Source organism: Panulirus ornatus, chromosome 3 (assembly GCF_036320965.1).
Source record: "Panulirus ornatus isolate Po-2019 chromosome 3, ASM3632096v1, whole genome shotgun sequence".
NCBI classification, from domain to species: domain Eukaryota; kingdom Metazoa; phylum Arthropoda; class Malacostraca; order Decapoda; family Palinuridae; genus Panulirus; species Panulirus ornatus.
The window spans coordinates 66,676,502-66,695,533 of record NC_092226.1 but is presented as its reverse complement, the minus strand read 5'-3'; the positions used below and the strand labels follow the sequence as shown (position 1 = coordinate 66,695,533).

Here is a 19,032-nt window from a genome sequence, read left to right as displayed (position 1 = left end):
AAAGCAAACAAACCTGTCAAAATAATTGGAAGACAGACTCTAGTGCTAATGTGACACACACAGGTTTTGCAAGAGCCACTGACTGATGTAACATTGATGTGTTGTGCAAAATCCATTAGATGGGAATACTGTAACTGGAAAAGTGGATATACAGCTTCATAAGTAACACATCACAGAATGTAAATCAGGTAATTTCAAGTGCCTAAGAATGAGTATAGAAATCTTGGCAGTAGAAAGCAAGGATAGACTCTACGGTGATGTAGATATATCAAGGCTTCTGGTGGGTTACTAAATAATAACCCCTTTTAAATCAGCATTAGTACCCTTGCCATACAGAATAGGGTTCTGTCTTTAGAGGTGCATCTCACACCAAAGAAAAAAAAAAAAGAATTTAGCTAATAAGTCTATGTAGTACCCCATGGAGGCACAGAAAATTACCTAAATTAAATCCTGTGATCTATTAGTAACAAAGTTGTATATCTACCTTCCCACTTCTCCATATACAATACCCATTCTTTTTTTTTAACCTTAACAAGTGTATTTAGCTTTGCAGGAAGTCATGTTTACTTTCCAGTTCATTGTATAAGATAAATTCTGTCTTTGATGTATGATATTTTGAATTAGGCATGCTGGATACCAGTTAGAATTAAGACACATCATCTGGAGGAGAGGATTTCATATATGAAATTTTTTTTTTTTATAGAATGCCTTGTTTTGGAAGATGTTGGTACCTTTCGTCTGCGAGACCAGTGCTTTATTTTGGCTATACAGTGGTTGACTGTAGCAAGTCAGTTCTCAGCAGCTAATGAAGGAGAAGAAAATAGTGTGTCCTTATTTGAAGTTATAAACCTTTTACTAGAGTTTTCAAAATATTCCAGTCTGGAGATGGTGGATGTTGCAGTGGTAGGTATTATCAGTTTATTTTGAATGTAAATCTAACTATCTTTCTATCTATATCTCTGATTCCTGTTGCAACTGGAACTCCCTCAAGGGAGTGGCCACAGCAATAGTCTCCATAATTAGTGAACTCCAGTGCTGCCTCTTACCCTTTAGTTCTTCGCTCTTAAGAGGCCTTTGGCAGAGGGCAGCTCTAGCACAGTGTTTGCAGAGGCTCATACCTAATGTCCCCACCGACTACAAATACCTGATGATTTTGAATGTAAACAGTTATGAATTTAGTGGAACCATTTTTATTTTTGAAATCAAGATATTTCTTGTTTTGTTTCAGTTAAAGTATTATTGGTGAATTTGCTCTGCCAAATCTACCAAAACGTTTTCAGAAAATAATGGGAATGAATATTTTTGAGAAATTAGACATATCTTTGGAGGTTTTTGTTGTACATGTGTTTATTGAGCAAACTGTTTATATACGTATTTGTGATTTTATATTTGTAGAGTAAGATTTAAATGAATGAAAAATTTTTGATGCAAAGATAACAAAGTGATGCTTGTGAGGGCACTTGTAATCAAGGATTATATCATTTAGCTTTTGGAGACATTTGCACTTGAACAGTATGTGGAGTAAATCACAGATTGTGGAAAATGAAGTCCCATTGTGTAGTGGTTAGCATTCTTGACCAAGACTCATTTATGGGCTGCCCAGGGTCGTGCACATAGGTTTGAATCCTGTTTATGGCAGTTGGTCCACAGTCAACCCAGCTGTTCATCCATCCCTAGGGGTTGGTTGATGTAATTGGTACCTGACTCAGGCTAAAACAAATGGGAACATTGGCGAAAGGGGCATGGGGTTAAGTGATAATAGATAGTGATGGAGTGAGTATTTTGAAGGTTTGTTGAATATATTTGATGATAGATTGGTAGATGTAGGGTGTTTTGGTTGGGGTGGTGTGTGAAGTGAAAAGGTCAGGGAGAATAGTTTAGTTAAGAGAGAAGAACTGGTGAAATCCTTGTGGTAGATGAAATCCGCAAGACTGTGAGTTTGGAATTACAGTTGAATTGGTTAAGAAATAGGGTGACTGTGATGTTGATTGGTTAAGGATATTCGGTGTATGTATAGATCATGGTGAAGTGCCTGAGGATTGGCAGATTGCATGTATGGTGCCATTGTTCAAAGGCAAAGGGAATAAGGTGAGTGTTCAAACTACAGAGGCATAAGTTTGTTGAGTATTCTTGGAAAATTGTATGGGAGGGTATTGATTGAGAGGTTAAAGGCATGTACAGAGTATCAGATTGGGGAGGAGCAGTGTGGTTTCAGAAGTGGTAGAGGATGTGTGGATCAGGTGTTTGCTCTGAAGAATTATTTTTTTTTATTATACTTTGTCGCTGTCTCCCGCGTTTGCGAGGTAGCGCAAGGAAACAGACGAAAGAAATGGCCCAACCCCCCCCCCCCATACACATGTATATACATACGTCCACACACGCAAATATACATACCTACACAGCTTTCCATGGTTTACCCCAGACGCTTCACATGCCTTGATTCAATCCACTGACAGCACGTCAACCCCGGTATACCACATCGCTCCAATTCACTCTATTCCTAGCCCTCCTTTCACCCTCCTGCATGTTCAGGCCCCTGATCACACAAAATCTTTTTCACTCCATCTTTCCACCTCCAATTTGGTCTCCCTCTTCTCCTCGTTCCCTCCACCTCCGACACATATATCCTCTTGGTCAATCTTTCCTCACTCATTCTCTCCATGTGCCCAAACCACTTCAAAACACCCTCTTCTGCTCTCTCAACCACGCTCTTTTTATTTCCACACATCTCTCTTACCCTTACGTTACTCACTCGATCAAACCACCTCACACCACACATTGTCCTCAAACATCTCATTTCCAGCACATCCATCCTCCTGCGCACAACTCTATCCATAGCCCACGCCTCACAACCATACAACATTGTTGGAACCACTATTCCTTCAAACATACCCATTTTTGCTTTCCGAGATAATGTTCTCGACTTCCACACATTCTTCAAGGCCCCCAGAATTTTCGCCCCCTCCCCCACCCTATGATCCACTTCTGCTTCCATGGTTCCATCCGCTGCCAGATCCACTCCCAGATATCTAAAACACTTCACTTCCTCCAGTTTTTCTCCATTCAAACTCACCTCCCAATTGACTTGACCCTCAACCCTACTGTACCTAATAACCTTGCTCTTATTCACATTTACTCTTAACTTTCTTCTTCCACACACTTTACCAAACTCCGTCACCAGCTTCTGCAGTTTCTCACATGAATCCGCCACCAGCGCTGTATCATCAGCGAACAACAACTGACTCACTTCCCAAGCTCTCTCATCCCCAACAGACTTCATACTTGCCCCTCTTTCCAGGACTCTTGCATTTACCTCCCTAACAACCCCATCCATAAACAAATTAAACAACCATGGAGACATCACACACCCCTGCCGCAAACCTACATTCACTGAGAACCAATCACTTTCCTCTCTTCCTACACGTACACATGCCTTACATCCTCGATAAAAACTTTTCACTGCTTCTAACAACTTGCCTCCCACACCATATATTCTTAATACCTTCCACAGAGCATCTCTATCAACTCTATCATATGCCTTCTCCAGATCCATAAATGCTACATACAAATCCATTTGCTTTTCTAAGTATTTCTCACATACATTCTTCAAAGCAAACACCTGATCCACACATCCTCTACCACTTCTGAAACCACACTGCTCTTCCCCAATCTGATGCTCTGTACATGCCTTCACCCTCTCAATCAATACCCTCCCATATAATTTACCAGGAATACTCAACAAACTTATGTGCGTGAGAAATACTTCGAAAAACAGATTAATTTGTGTAAAGCATTTATGGATCTGGAGAAGACATATGATAGAGTTTATAGATATGCTTTGTGGAAGGTCTGAAGAGCATATGGTGTGGGAAGATTTTATCAAGGGTGTAATGTATGTGTAGGAGTAGGAAGAGAGGAGAGTCATTGGTTCCCAGTGAAGGTCAGTCTGCAGCAGGGATGTGTGATGCCTCTGAGGTTGTTTAATTTGTTTATGGATGAGGTGGTTAGGTAGGTAAATGCAAGAGTTTTGGAGAGAGGGGTGAGTATGCAGTCTGTTGTGGATAAGAGGGCTTGGGAAGTGAGTCAGTTGTTGTTCGCTGATGGTACAGCACAGGTGGCGGAGTTGAGTGAAAAACTGCAGAAGTTGGTGACTGAGTTTGGAAAGGTGCATGAAAGGACAAAAGTTGAGAGTAAAGTGATTTACGAGCAAGGTTATTAGGATCAGCTGAGTTGAGGGACAAAGTAGTTGGAATATAAGTTTGAATGTGGAAAAATTGGAAGAAGTGAAGTGTTTTAGATGTCTGGGAGTGGACTTGGCAGCAAATAGAACCATGGAAGTGGAAGTGAGTCATAGGGTGGGGGAGGTGGCTAAGGTTCTGGGAGTGATGGAAAATGTGTAGAAAGAGAGAATGTTATCTCGTAGAGCAACAATGGGTAAGCAGGATTAGTAGTCCCAACAATCTTATATAGTTACATGGCATGGACCATAGCTAGTGTTGTGCAGAGGAGGGTTATGTGTTGAAAGTGAAATGTTTGTGGACAGTATGTGGTGTGAGGTGGTTTGAACGAGTAAGTCATGAAAGGGTAAGAGAGGAGTATGTTGATAAGAACAGGGTTGTTGAGAGAGCAGAAGAGGGTGTGTTGAAATGGTGTGGACATATGAAGAAAATGAGTGAAGAAAGGTTGACAGAGGATGTATGTGTCAGAGGCGGAGGGAACAAGTTGTGTGTGTGAGTGGATGGGTCTTTCTTCGTTTGTTTCCTAGCGCTACCTTGCTGATGCAGGAAACGACGAAGTATAATGAAAATAATAGAAAAAATTCATGTTGTACACATCATCTTGTTTCAGATATTGAAATCTGTTCACGCACTATTTACTGCAAAATATGACGAAGAAAACATCAAGGATGGATTTGAGATCCTGAGTTACATATGCAAGAAACATTCTTCTGACTCTCAAGTGGCATCATATGTTGTTAAAATAATGGCAGGTTTGTAGAACTGGCAATGTTCCCATCATTCTGTATTATTGTTTACCTATATACCATTATAGAAGGCTGCCTTTAATGGATTTTGTCTTAAGATTTCTTCTTTCGTATACCTCTTATTTTCATATTCCAGTTGCAGTTCATCTTGTAACATTGTCTCCACTTGGTCTGAGTGAATATATAAATACTCCTTTGGTATTATTTTTTCACATATTTTTATTCTTTATTTTGCTTTTATGTAGTAGCCCTTGGGATAGATGGACAGCACCTCCTTTGTTCACATCTGCTCTGTAGCAGTCACATACATTGCACTAAAGCCAAAGGTCACCATAGACATGCAAGTCCCACAGACAGTTCTGTAGTTTTCCCTGACTGTTTTATATGGCCTTCTTCAGCCAAGTGATAGCATGTCACCCATTGCATACCACATCATTCTGATTCATTCTGTCACATACACACCTCTATCTTTCTATTCATCTTTCTTTATCTCTGGTGCCCATACCCTTCAGAAACCCACAATGGGGTGGCCACAGCACAAGAGTCTTCATAACTAGTGAACTCCAGTGCTACTTCCTAGTCTTTATGCCTCACCCTAGACAGGACATTGGCAGAGGGCAATGCAAGGGCTGTGTTTTCAGAGTCTCTTAACTAGTGTTCTAACTGACTACTACTACCTATGCCCCTGCTAATATTCCTACCTACTAGTACAACCTAATTTTTCTTCCTAATGTTCTTGCCTAAATGTTCCTACCTTCTACTACAATCTAGTACTTCTCCCATTTTGTCAAAAGGCAGGGCTAGCACATAGTGCTCAACATAGGAAAATCTAGAGTTACAAAGAAAGAGATGTGTGAGTTTAGTGTTGTCAAGTGTTATGTATGAGAAGGAGAGGCTTAATGTTTGTGGACAGATTGCCAGTAGTCCATGTATGGTTGAAGCAGAAAGAAAAATGTTACCTGTGTCAGAGGAGTGCTACTAGACTATCACTGAAGTGATGGTTCACTAAGCAACCGTCACTAACCCTCCAGATACCCTAGCAGGTAGCACTGGTAATATACCTCGTAAATACCACCCAACATGTGAAGATTATTAAATCACATCACACATCATCCAACTCTGACATTGTTGCCTTTTGGATACATTGATTAAGCACTCTTTTATTGTGGGTATACTCTCATGCTTGTGGGACAGACATCAGAAGTGAGACATGTAGGTTTTGAAAATGAAAATTTTTATATCCAAAGCTATGTCTCATGACCATTTTTTATGATTTTTCTTGGCCTACCAAGCCCCCCCCCCTTCTCTCTCTCTCTCTCTCTCTCTCTCTCTCTCTCTCTCTCTCTCTCTCTCTCTCTCTCTCTCTCTCTCCCACACCTAGGTTAGTACCTGTGATATGTGAATTATTATTTTCTATTATACATACTCTCTGTTTCCTGTATCATCGAGGTAGCCCCTGGAAACAGATGAATACTGGCCCATCCACTCATATATATGTATATAAACATAAATGCCCAAATATGCACATATCCATACATATCAACATATACATATATACATACATAAATACACATGTACATATTCATACTTGTTTGCTTTCATCCATTCCTGTCGCTGCCCTGCCCCCAAAGGAAACAGCATTGCTACCTTATGCGTCAGCGAGGTAGCACCAGGAAAACACAAAAAAATGACCACATTTGTTCACACTCAGTTTCTAGCTGTCATGTATTATGCATTAAAACCACAGCTCCCTATCCACATCTAGGCCCCACAGACCTTTCCATGGTTTACCCCAGATGCTTCACATACCCTAGTTCAGTCCATTGACAGCACGTTGACCCTGGTATACCACGTCCTTCCAATTGACTCTATTCCTTGCACGCCTCTTACCTTCCTGTATGTTCAGGCCCCGATCACTGAAAATCTTTTTCACTCCATTCTTCCACCTCCAGTTTGGTCTCCTGCTTCTCCTTGTTCCCTCCACCTTTGACACATATATCCTCTTTATTAATCTTTCCTCACTCTTTCTCTCCATATTTCCAAATCATTTCAGCACACCTTCTTCTGCTCTCTCAACCACACTCTTTTTATTTCAGCACAGCTCTTTTACCCTTTCATTACTTACTTGATCAAACAACCTCACACCACATATTGTCCTCACATTTCATTTCCATCGCATCCACCCTCCTCCGTACATCCCTATTTATAACCCAAGCCTTGCAACCATATAACACTGTTGGAACTGATATTCCTTCAAACATACCCATTTTTGCTCTCCAAGATAATGTTCTCTCCTTCCACACATTCATCACTCCCATAACCTTCGCCCCCTCCTCCACCCTGTAACTCGCTTCTACTTCCATGGTTCCATCCTCTGCTAAGTTCACTCCCAGATATCTAAAACACTTCCCTTCCTCCAGTTTTTCTCCATTCAAACTTACATCCCAATTAACTTGTCACTCAACCCTACTGAACCTAGTAACCTTGCTCTTATTCACCTTTACTCTCAACTTTCTCCTTTCACACACTTCTCCAAACTCAGTCACCAACCTCTGCAGTTTCTCACATGAATCAGCCACTAGAGCTGTATCATTGGCGAATAACAACTGACACTTCTCAAGCTCTCTCATTCCCAACAAATTGAATACTTGCCCTTCTCTCGAAAACTCTTAAATTTACCTCCCTAACCACCCCATCCATAATCAAATTAACCACGTGGACATCACACACCCCTGCCACAAACAGACATTCACAGGGAATCAATCACTCTGCTCTATTCCTACTCGTGCACATGCCTAATATTCTTGGTAAAATCTTTTCACTGCTTCTGGGAACTTACCTCCTACACCATATCCTCTTAAAACCTTCCGCAATGCATCTCTATCAACCCTATCATATGCCTTTTCCAGATCCATAAATGCTACATAAAAATCCATCTGTTTTTCAAAGTATTTCTCACATACATTCTTCAAAGCAAACACCTGATCCACACATCCAATGCCACTTCAGAAACCACATTGCTCTTCCCCAATCTGATGCTCTGTACATGCTTTCACCCCCTCAGTCAAAACCCTCCCATATCATTTCCCAGGAATACTCAACAAACTTATGCCTCTTGTATGAACACTCACCTTTATCCTCAGGCGTTTCACCATGGTCCATACATGCATTGAATATCCTTGCCAAACAATCAACAACACAGTCACCCCATTTTTTGATAAATTCCACTGCAGTATCATCCAAACCCACTGCCTTGCCAGATTTCATTTTCCACAAAGCTTTCACTACCTCCACTCTCTTTACCAAACCATTTTTCCCGACCCTCTCACTTCGCACACCACCCTGACCAAAACACCCTATATTTGCCACTATCATCGAACACGTTCGGTAAACCTTCAAAATGCTCACTCCATCTCCTACTCACTTTGTCACTACCTGTTATTACCTCTCCACATTCCCCCTTCACCAATGTTTCCATTTGCCCTCTTGTGTTATGCACATTATTCATCCTTCCAAAACATCTTTTTATTTTCCCTAAGATTTAATGATACTCTCACCCCAGCTCTCATTTGCCCTCCTTTTCAACTCTTGCACCTTTCTCTTGACCTTCTGCTGCTTTTTTTTTTATATACATATCATAGTCATTTGCATTACTTCCCTGCAAGTATCATTCAAATGCCTCTCTATTCTCTTTCACTAACAACCTTACTTCTTCATCCCACCACTTGCTACCCTTTATAATCTGCCAACCTCCCACTTTTCTCATGCCACATGCATCTTTTGTGCAAGCCATCGATACTTCCCTAAATACATCCCATTCCTCACTCACTCCCTTCATGTCATTTGCTCTCACCTTTTGCCATTCTACTCTCAATCTGCCCTGGTACTTCCTCACACAAGTCTCCTTTCCAAGCTTGCTGCCCCTTTCAGCACATTAACATCCAAAAGTCTCTCTTGTACATGCCATTTACTTAAGACATAATCCAATAATGCCCTTTGACCATCTTTACTACTATCATGCATATACTTAGGTATATCTCTCTTTTTAAATCAGGTATTCCCAATCGCCAGTCTTTTTTCAGCACAAATCCACAAGCTCTTCACCATTTCCATTTACAGTGCTGAACACCCTATGCACACCAATTTTCCCTCAACTTCCACATAACTCACCTTCGCATTTAAATCACCCATCACTATAACCCGGTCTCATACATCAGAGCTGCTAACACACTCACTCAGCTGCTCCCAAAACACTTGCCTTCTCGTGATCTTTCTTCTCATGACCAGGTGTATAGGCACCAATAAACACCTATCTCTCTCCTTCCGCTTTCAGTTTTACCCACTTCAATCTAGAATTTACTTTCTCACATTCTATCACATACTTCCACAACTCCTGCTTCAGGTGTAGTGCTACTCCTTCCTTAGCTCTTGTCCTCTCACCATCCCCTGACTTTACTCCTAAGACTTTCCCAAACCACTCTTCCCCTTTACCCTTGAGCTTCATTTCATTCAGAGCCAGAACATCCAGGTTTCTTTCCTCAAACATACTACCTATCTCTCCTTTTTTCTCATCTTGGTTATGTCCACACACATTCAGCGATCCCAGTCTGAACCTTTGAGGAGGATGAGCACTCCCCTCTTGACTCCTTCTTCTGTGTCCCTTTTTAGAAATTTAAATGCAAGGATTGGGGGTTTCTAGGCCCCGCACCACCCCGCCCCTCCCCACCTGCCCGCCCCGTTCAGTCACCTACTACATGGGGAATATGTGGGAAGTATTCTTTCTCCCCTGTCCCCAGTTATGAGCTCTAATAGGCTGATATCAGCCTTTTGAAGGTCACTGATTGGATGAAGATGTGCCTTTAATAATCATATTTCAGTGATTGGTGAAGGGTAGACACTCCTAACTTAAAATCATGAGGGATGGAACATTCTGATCCATATATTATCATGGAATATATCTCCTGTTCTTGGGACACAACCACAGAGAGAAGGAATATTTTCAAAACCTACATTTTTTCATAGGAATATTTCTTCTTTGTTTGCTGACCTGTTTTTGTTTTGGCATATTCTGTTTCGTGTGTTAATCTGTGATTTTGTTCTTCTTCAGATCTTATCAGTGTGAATGGCAGTTGCTTATCTGGTACCATACAGAGTATCATTGTGAAATTGGCCAAAGCCTTTGCCCAAAAGCTACTTGAAGGAAACTATTGGGAAAGTGTCAGTGAAGCAATTATCTTGCTTAACTGTGAACTTAGTAAAGTATGTATTACCTATTTTTGTGTTGAATGGTAAACTTATAATGAAGTAAGAGGATAGGATAAATATGTAACGAGCCTTCTTCCCTCATTGGAAGCACTACATCCTTTGAAAATTCTCAAGCTTTTGTAGTTGCTTCACAGCTTTGTACAATCATCTGCATTTAAACATTTTTACAACATTGTTGATATATCTTTCCTGCTGGGTCCTTTCATGTAAATATCACTTACAACTAGATTCATTGTTTTACATCTTCAAAAAATCCATTCTTAGTTTTTTTTCATTATTTTACCTTAATCATATCATTATAGCACTGGCTTTATTTATATTAGCGTGAATGACACATTTCTCTTGCATTATGTTTCTCAGTTACACTGGGCCAACTGAATAAACCGAGGAATCTTTAGGACTGTATTACTTTTTATGCTACTAATTACCATGAGTAGTAGTTAGTAGGCAGCCACTGACCAGGGAGGTATGTTACCAGTACTATACACTTGTGTTGGTACAGTTAGTGATGGCTGTGTAGTGAGCTAGGTTGTCAAGATGCACACTTATGACAAAGGTGGCTGTCTTTTCTTTCTGCCTCATCCACATGTACACTACTTGCATTCTGTCTATCTGTCTATATGTCTGACGCCTGTTCCAAGTGGAACTCCCTCAGCAGGGGTAGCCATGACAACAGTCCCCAAAGCTAAAGAACTCCAGTGCCACTTCTTAACCTTTAGTGCCATACCCTTAACAGGCCACTGGCCTGCAGTGTTTGCAGATATGCCTACCCAATGTTCCTAATGACTACTACTATCTAATGCTCCTACCTACTACTTCTGCCTAATGCTCCTGCCTATATGTTCCTACCTACTACTTTTATCTCCTGCTCCTACCATTTTGCCAAAAGGCAGAGCTAGCGCTTACCGCAGGAAAGTTTAGAATAACAAAGAATAAACTGTGTGAGTTTAGTGTTTTCAGATGTTACAATAGGGAGAGATTGTATGTTTGTGGACTGAATGCCAGTAGTCGACGTGTTAGTGAGGCAGAAAGAAAAGACAGCTACCTGGGTCAGAGGAGTGCAACTTGATAACCACTTAAGTGCTGACTTACAAAGCAGCTGGCACTATCCCTCCTGATACCAAGGCAGTTAGCACTGGTAATGTACCTCCCTGGTCATTGGCTGCCTACCAACTACTGCCTACTAATACTGGCATTGTCTCCACAAACATACAATCTCTTCTTGTCACACATAACCCTTTACAACACTCAACTGACACAACTCATTCTTCACAACTCAAGATTTTCTTGCTGTGAGTGCTGTGCACTTGTCCTGCATTTTAGTAAAATGGTAGGAGCAATAGATAGAGAATTAGTAGGTAGAAACTGTAGGCAGGAGCATTAGGTAGAAGTAGTTGGTAGGAGCATTAGTGGGAGTTTTAGGTAGAAGTAGGAGGTTGGAACATTAAGTAGACACATTAGGTAGAAGTAGTCAGTAGGAACACTGGGTAAAAGCCCCTGGAAACACTGTGTTAGAGTTGCCTTCTGTCAGTAGCCAGTTGAGGGTGAGGCACTAAAGGATAAGAAGTAGTGCTGGAGTTTACTAGGTATGGGAACTGTTTTGCCATGGCTCTCCTCTTGGGGTGTTCTTGGAGGAAATGGGTTTTGGAGATAAAGATAGATTGATGGATAGAAAGGCTACCATTGCAAAAACTTTTGGAAATGAAATGTTTGAGGATGATATGTAGTATGAGGTGGTTTGATCAAGTAAGTAATGAAAGGTTAAGAGAGATGTGTGATAATCAAAAGAGTGTGGTTGAGAGAGCACAAGAGGGTGTGTTGAAATGGTTTTGACACATGGAGACAATGAGCGAGGAAAGATTGACAAAGAGGATATATGTGTCAGAAGTGGAGGGAACAAGAAGTGTGAGACCAAATTGAAGGTGGAAGGATGGAGTGAAAAAGATTTTGAGCGATCAGGGCCAGAACATACAAGAGGGTGAAAGGCGTGCAAGGAATAGTGAAATGGAACGATGTGGTATACCGGGATCAACGTGCTATCGGTGGATTGAACCACGGCATAGATATTAACTCCCCATTGCTCACCCTCTGACAACATCTAATAAACATTTAAGCGAACACTTGTTTACTTGTTTGGTTGGGGTTAAGACACTATTTTTCCCTCTAAAATGAGGTGCATCCATGAAGATTCATCCCTTCAATGATCAAAGAACATTTGAAGCCAAATGTTCATGAACAAGAGTCACGTCATTGATTCTGTCTCAAAAGCCCAGACTCCCTGGAGGTTTGATAGAAGTTTCCAGAATACCATATATTATTGGCAACATGATATATGAGAAATTCTTCTGTATAGACTAAAATTCACTAAATATAAATAAAAGTATAAAGATAAGATAAAAGGAAGGAGACATAATAGGATTGTGGATAATTTTTTTTTTTTTTTGAGTTGTTGAACATTGAAATATACCACCTCCAGATGTAAATGCTGAGACCATTAATTCCTTTGCAGTGATATTTGTTATCAGTAAATGATCCTTATCAAATGTCTTAAACAGTTTGCTTCCATCTTTTGTTTTATTTATATTTGTCAGAAGTGGAGTGAACAAGAAGAGAGAGATCAAATTGGAGATGAAAGGTTGGAATGAAAAAGATTTTGAGCACTTGGGACCTGAAGAGGCTGGAATGTGTAAGGCTTGCACAGAATTGAGTGAATTGGAATGATGTGGTATACTGGAGTCGACGTGCCGTCAATGGACTGAACTAGGTCATGTGAAACGTGGGGTAAACCATGGAAAGGTGTGTGGGGCCTGGTTGTGGATAGGTAGCTGTGGCTTCAGTGCATTACACATGACAGAGAATGGGTGTGAGTGGTTGTAACCCTTCTCCATATGTTTCCTGGTGCTACCTCGCTGTCGTAGGGGGTGGCGATGCTCTTTCCTGTGGGTTGGGGTGGTACCTGAAATGTTTAAATGTGAGTAAATATGAATATGTACATGTGTGTATGTGTGTAGATCAGGTGTTTACTTGGAAGAATGTACCTGAGAGATACACAGAAAAACAGATGAATTTGTACGTAGCATTTATGAATATGGAGAAGGCTTGTGATAGTGTTGGTAGAGATGCTTTGTGGAAGGTCTTACAAATATATGGTGTGGGAGATAAGCTGCTAGAAGAAGTGAGAAGTTTTTGCCAAGGTATAAGTCATGTGTATGAGTAGGAAGAGAGGAAAATGATTGGTTCCCAGTGAAGGTCAGTCTGTGGCAAGGTTGTGTGATGTCCCCATGGTTGTTTAGTTTGTTTATGGATGTGGTGGTTAGGGAGTTAATGCAGGAGTTTTGGAGAGAGGGATGAGTATGCAATCTGTTGGGGATGAGAGGGCCAAGGAAGTGAGTCAATTGTTGTTTGCTGATGATACAGCACTGCTGGCAGATTTGAGTGAGAAACTGCAGAAATTGGTGAATGAGTTTGGAAAAGTATGTGAAAGGAGAAAGTTGAGAGTGATCATGACTAAGAGCAAGGCTCAGTAGGGATGAGGGACAACTTAGTTTGGATGTGAGTTTGAATGGAGAAGAATTGGAGGAAGTTAAGTGTTTTTGATACCTGGGAATGGACTTGGCAGTGAATGGAACCATGGAAGAGAAAGTTAGTCATAGGGTGGGGGAGGGGGCAAAGTTCCTGGGAGCGATGAATGTGTGTAAGAGAGAACACGATCTTGGAGGGCAAAAGTTGGCTTAGTTGAAGGAATGGTAGTTCCAACAATATTATATGGTTGTGAGGCATGAGCTGTGGATAGGGTTGTATGGAGGAGGGTGGATTTGTTGGAAATGAAATGTTTGAGGGCAGTGTATGGTGTGAGCTGTTTTGATTATGTAGGTAATGTAAGGGTGTGAGAGATATGTAGTAATAAAGAGAGTGTAGTTGGGAGAGCAGAAGAGTGTGTTGAAATGGTTTGGACATGGGGGAGAATAAGTGAGGAGAGGTTGATAAAGGGGATGTATATGTCAGAGATGGAAGGAAAAAGGAGAAATGGGAGACCACATTGGAGGTGGAAGGATGGAGTGAAAAATATTTTTAGTGGTTAGGGCCTGAGCATGCAAGAGGGTGAGAGGGGTGCAAGGAATAGAGGGAATTAGAATGATGTGGTATACTGGGGTCGATATTCTGTCAATGGACTGAACCAGGGCATGTGAAACATCTGGGGTAGATCGTGGAAAGGTCTTTGGGGCCTGAATGTGGATGGGGAGCTATAGTTTCAGTGCATTACACATGACAGCCAGTGGCAGTATGAATGAATGTAGGCTTTTTTTTTTCTTGATGCAGAGGTTGGCAGTGCTGTTTCTTCTGGGGCAGGGTGGCACTGTGAATGGATGAAATCAAGTATGAATATGTACATGTGTATATGTCTGTGTATGTATATGTTGATATGTTTATGTACATTTGCATATATATATGGAATTGTTGTAGGTAGTATTTGGTAGGCAGCTAATAACCAGAGAGGTACATTACCAGTGCTACCTGCCTGGTTATCAGGAGGGTTAGTGACATCTGCTTAGTGAACCAGAACTTTAGTGGTTGTCAAGTTGCACTCCTCTGATCCAGGTAGCTGTCCTTTCTTTCTGCCTCACTAAAATGTGGGCTACTGGTATTCTGTCCACAAACATACAATTTCTCCTTGTCATATATAACACTTGACAACAGTTAACTCACACAACTCATTCTTTGTAACTCTAGATTTTCCTGTAGTGAGCACTATGTGCTAGCCCTGCCTTTTGGCATGGTGGTAGGAACAGTATATATAAGTAATATGTAGGTACATTAAGGCTGGATTATTAGGCAGAAGCAATAGGTAAGAGCATTAGGTAGAAGTAGTCATTAGGTACATTAGATAAAAGCCTCTGTAAACACTGCATTAGACTTGCCCTCTGCCAGTGGCCTGTTATGGGTAGGGCACTAAAGGCTAAGAAGTGGCACTGGAGCTCTTTAGTTATGGAGACTCTGTTGCCATGGCCATCCCTTTGAGGAAGTTCCAATTGGAACAGGTGTCAAAGATATATATAGATAGATATGGAATTGCTGATGGAATAAATTTATGTAACATCAAACATAAAGGCAAACAATTTTCCTGGATTTATATACAGTACTTTTGTAACATGGATGACCATTTCTCTGTTTAGGTGGATCCAAAGCGTGTGTGGTCAAAGTATGGACTACCAGATAACAGTCGTTGTGGAGAAGTATATGACTATCTATGTAGCCCCAGTTTTGAATTACGTATTCTTGCTGCTTCATTCATACACATCTTACTGGTCAGGGGTGATGGAACCCTAATGGACATGCCTCATCAGGATAAGATTTTTCAGGAGGTGTACCAAACAATATTGGAGGCCTTGACTGTACACGTAAGTATTAAATAATTTTTTTATGAGACAGAATTTTTAGGCTATTTAGTTTAAACCTGTACAGAGCACCTTCTCATTCATCTTGTTGTAACAGACTTTTTTTTTTAATATGATGAGAGATTCAGAAGAGTACTTTAGATATTTGGTAGTAGTAGTTTGGAACATTAGGTGGATGCGTTGGGTAATAGTAATTGGTGAGAACATTAAATAAAACACCGCACTTGAGTTGTCCTCTGCCAGTCTGTTTAGGGTGAGGTATTGAATTGTGCTACCTATAGTGTTGTGGAAATAGTATACTTTCCATATAATTTGTATTTTTTTCTTTTTAATAAACATTGCTCTGTGTACATTTGTTATGACATTGAGAACAGATTTGGAGTCAAGGTTTACCAGGAGGTTGTAATGTCTTTCTTTACAAATATTTTCTATCATGTTGTTTCATCCCACAAACCATAAGGGAGATTGATTTGAATCTTTTGGGTTAGAAGTGCATGAGCTTCCTATTCTCTGGTAAGGCAAATGCTTCTCATACCTCATTAACTACCTGTTTAGTAATAATAGCCTATACCACAGATAGTTATTCTTGTCTGATATAGTTAAGTTGTGGTGTATTATGTAAATGACGTATTTGTAGGACTTTTTGAAATATGGTGTGGCATTTATGAACACTGGTGAACCACATCTGTGAATGGGCACTCATCGATTAACTCCTGTTCCAACTATTAGAAATGGAAATACAAGGAGTTTAGGATTTCCAACCCCCTGATCATTCCCTCTTTAGTCACCTTCTGTGACATGCATGGATGCAGGGAACATGTGTGAAGTACTTTTGCTCCCCTATTAGATTTAGACAGTCCAGAGATACAGGGTAGTTGAAGCGTTAATTTGAATAGGAAAAATGTGGAGGAAGTGGGTTTTATAGATGCCTGATGGAAGCTTAGGTGAGTCATATAGTGGGTGAAGGGACAAAGGTTCTGGGAGCACTGGAGAACATGTGGAAAGACAGGTCACTATCTGGGATGGTGAAAATGGGTATGATGGAAGATGTAGTAGTCCCAGTGATGTGCGGATGTGAGGCATGAGCTATAGATGAGAATGCACAGAGGAGGGTGAGGGTCCATATGATTATTTGTTCTATATAGGCAGGGTGTTTTACACTCTTGGGTATAGTGCCCTGAACATTCTCTATCAAATCTCTGCGAGTTTAATTATGGTTTAGTCCCAGTGTATCGATGTGAAGTATAGGCTACAGATGAGAATGTACAGAGAAGGGTGCATGTAATCACCTGTTGTAATTGCCTATTTGTAATGTATGGAAAGGGAGTTTTACACTCATAGGGCCCTATGTCTGGAACATTCTCTGTTGTCTTACCTCTTTATAAATTTATTATTGTTGCCTGCATTACCCATGTCCTCAGTCATTGTTACATTTTTCCACCACTCTTGTACTGCAAAAGTACTTTACAACTTTTTTTGCAAATTCCTTACTTAATTTCATGTTAATCCTCTGATTGCTGTATCCTTACTTCTCTTGAAGAACTGATTACTGTCCATTTCATTATTTGGTTTTAAAAACTTGAAGGTTTTGATCAAGTCACCCTTCACTGTTCTATTTTCCAAGGTGGTCATGTTTAAATCCATTAGCTTATCCCTGTAACTTAGCTCTCTTAATTGTGGTACCATCTTTGTTGCCCTTCTTTGGACCTTCTCTGTTAGTTTTCTGTATTTGTTTTGGTGTGGTGACCAAACTTGACAAGCACATTTTGCTTTGTGTAAGATATGAACAGCTTGCTAAATATTTCCAAATACATATAGTTGAAAACTATTCTGTATTTGAAAACTATTCTGATAATTGACAGTTAGTGTCTTTAACTGTTCAACCTAATGTGACTCAGGAACAGGTTAGGGATGATGTCAGCTTTCAAGTCTTTTTCACCTGCTGTATCCTGAAACTTATTTCCTGCAAGATGATAATCATGTTGAGGCTTTCTTTCACTCTGTCCCATCAGTTATTTCTTTACATTGCTTGGATGGAATTTCGTGAAACATGCATCAGACCAACTTTGGAGTGTTTAGGTTTCCTTGTACCTTGATGCAGTCTTCTTTGCTTTTCATTTTCCTCATTACTTTTGTTTTATCTGCAAAGATATTTAGGTGAGAGTCCATACCTTCACCCGATTTGGAGAAGGATCTGACATGTGTCCTCTGTTCCCTTCCACTGAGAAAATCTTCTATCCTTTGATGGATTGTCCTCATTGTTCATGCCCCTGGTGATCCAGTGGTATTGTATCAAATGATGCCTGACAGTCTAGATACAAGCAGTCCCTCTAGCCTCCTTTTTTTTCTTTTCTAAAATAGAACTCATTCTCCCATAGAAATCTAAGTTTATTTTAAACATGATTCCCTTTCCCCAAAACTGTGTTGTTTGTTACTAGTTAATTTATCCACTGTTGGGTCATTCATTTGCTTTCTAATTGTTTTTTCTAGAGCCTTACAGACCATACTCATCAGTGAGACCAGCCAGTAGTTCATTGCCTGGTCCCAGTGTCCTTTCTTATGGATAGGTATGACATCTTGAACGGTATTTTAAGAGGATTATGTATTGTATCTGATCACATCTTCAACACATATGGTGAAATTTTTTCAAGATCATGATTTTTTTATGGGTTGAGACTTTTAAGTATTGTGTTAATGTCTTTTCTAGAAACATGAATGTTTTTAAATTCTTCTCCTCATTCCATCTCATTGGTGCTGCCACTACAGTGTCTTGTGCTGGGAAAAAGTTTTGAGCTTGTTATTTACTTCCTTGATATCCTCAACAATTGTACCCTCTCTGAATCTCTTAGCTAGATTGTATGCTCTTTATCTGGCTTCTGATGAGTTTTCTCCTGCCTTTTCTATAATGTTCTTTTCAGAATTACTTTGTTCTTCCTTTCTTATCCTGGTATACTCGTTTTTTTCCTGCTCTTTTATACCTTTCAAATGCTGGCTGGCATCTGAATCTTCGTCACTGCACACCTCAATGCTCCTTTGCTTTATGATATCTTTTATCAAACCATTCTTTGTTCTTTCTAACTATTCCCTCTGTCTTTGAGGATAGAGGTACCCTTGTTCATACTCCTTCACTGTGAATTTCCCTGAACCTATCACTTCAAAATCCTAGTTCCTGGCAACTGAATTCTATTTTCCAATCTGTGTTCACAAAGAAAATGTTGATGTTTGCATGTTTTTCATGATAATATCTCTTTACATCATGTCTCATCTTAGCTCCTTCAGTATCCTCATTTACTATTTAGTTAAACTTGATCATTACATGATCACTTTTTCCACGTGGCGTATTGAATATGATCTCAATATCCATGCTTGTACATGTGAAAATAAGAC

The 19,032-nt window shown here is 40.2% G+C and overlaps 1 protein-coding gene across 1 annotated transcript in view; it reads left to right on the top strand.

Moving 5' to 3' along the window:
• tefu (Serine/threonine-protein kinase tefu) overlaps positions 1–19,032 on the top strand; it is a 307,455-nt gene that overhangs the window by 109,153 nt on the left and 179,270 nt on the right. Inside the window, exons 22-25 of the mRNA XM_071688722.1 lie at positions 704–903; positions 4,849–4,990; positions 10,092–10,243; positions 15,424–15,648. Coding sequence (XP_071544823.1) covers positions 704–903; positions 4,849–4,990; positions 10,092–10,243; positions 15,424–15,648 — 719 coding nt within the window. The remainder of the gene's footprint in view (positions 1–703; positions 904–4,848; positions 4,991–10,091; positions 10,244–15,423; positions 15,649–19,032) is intronic.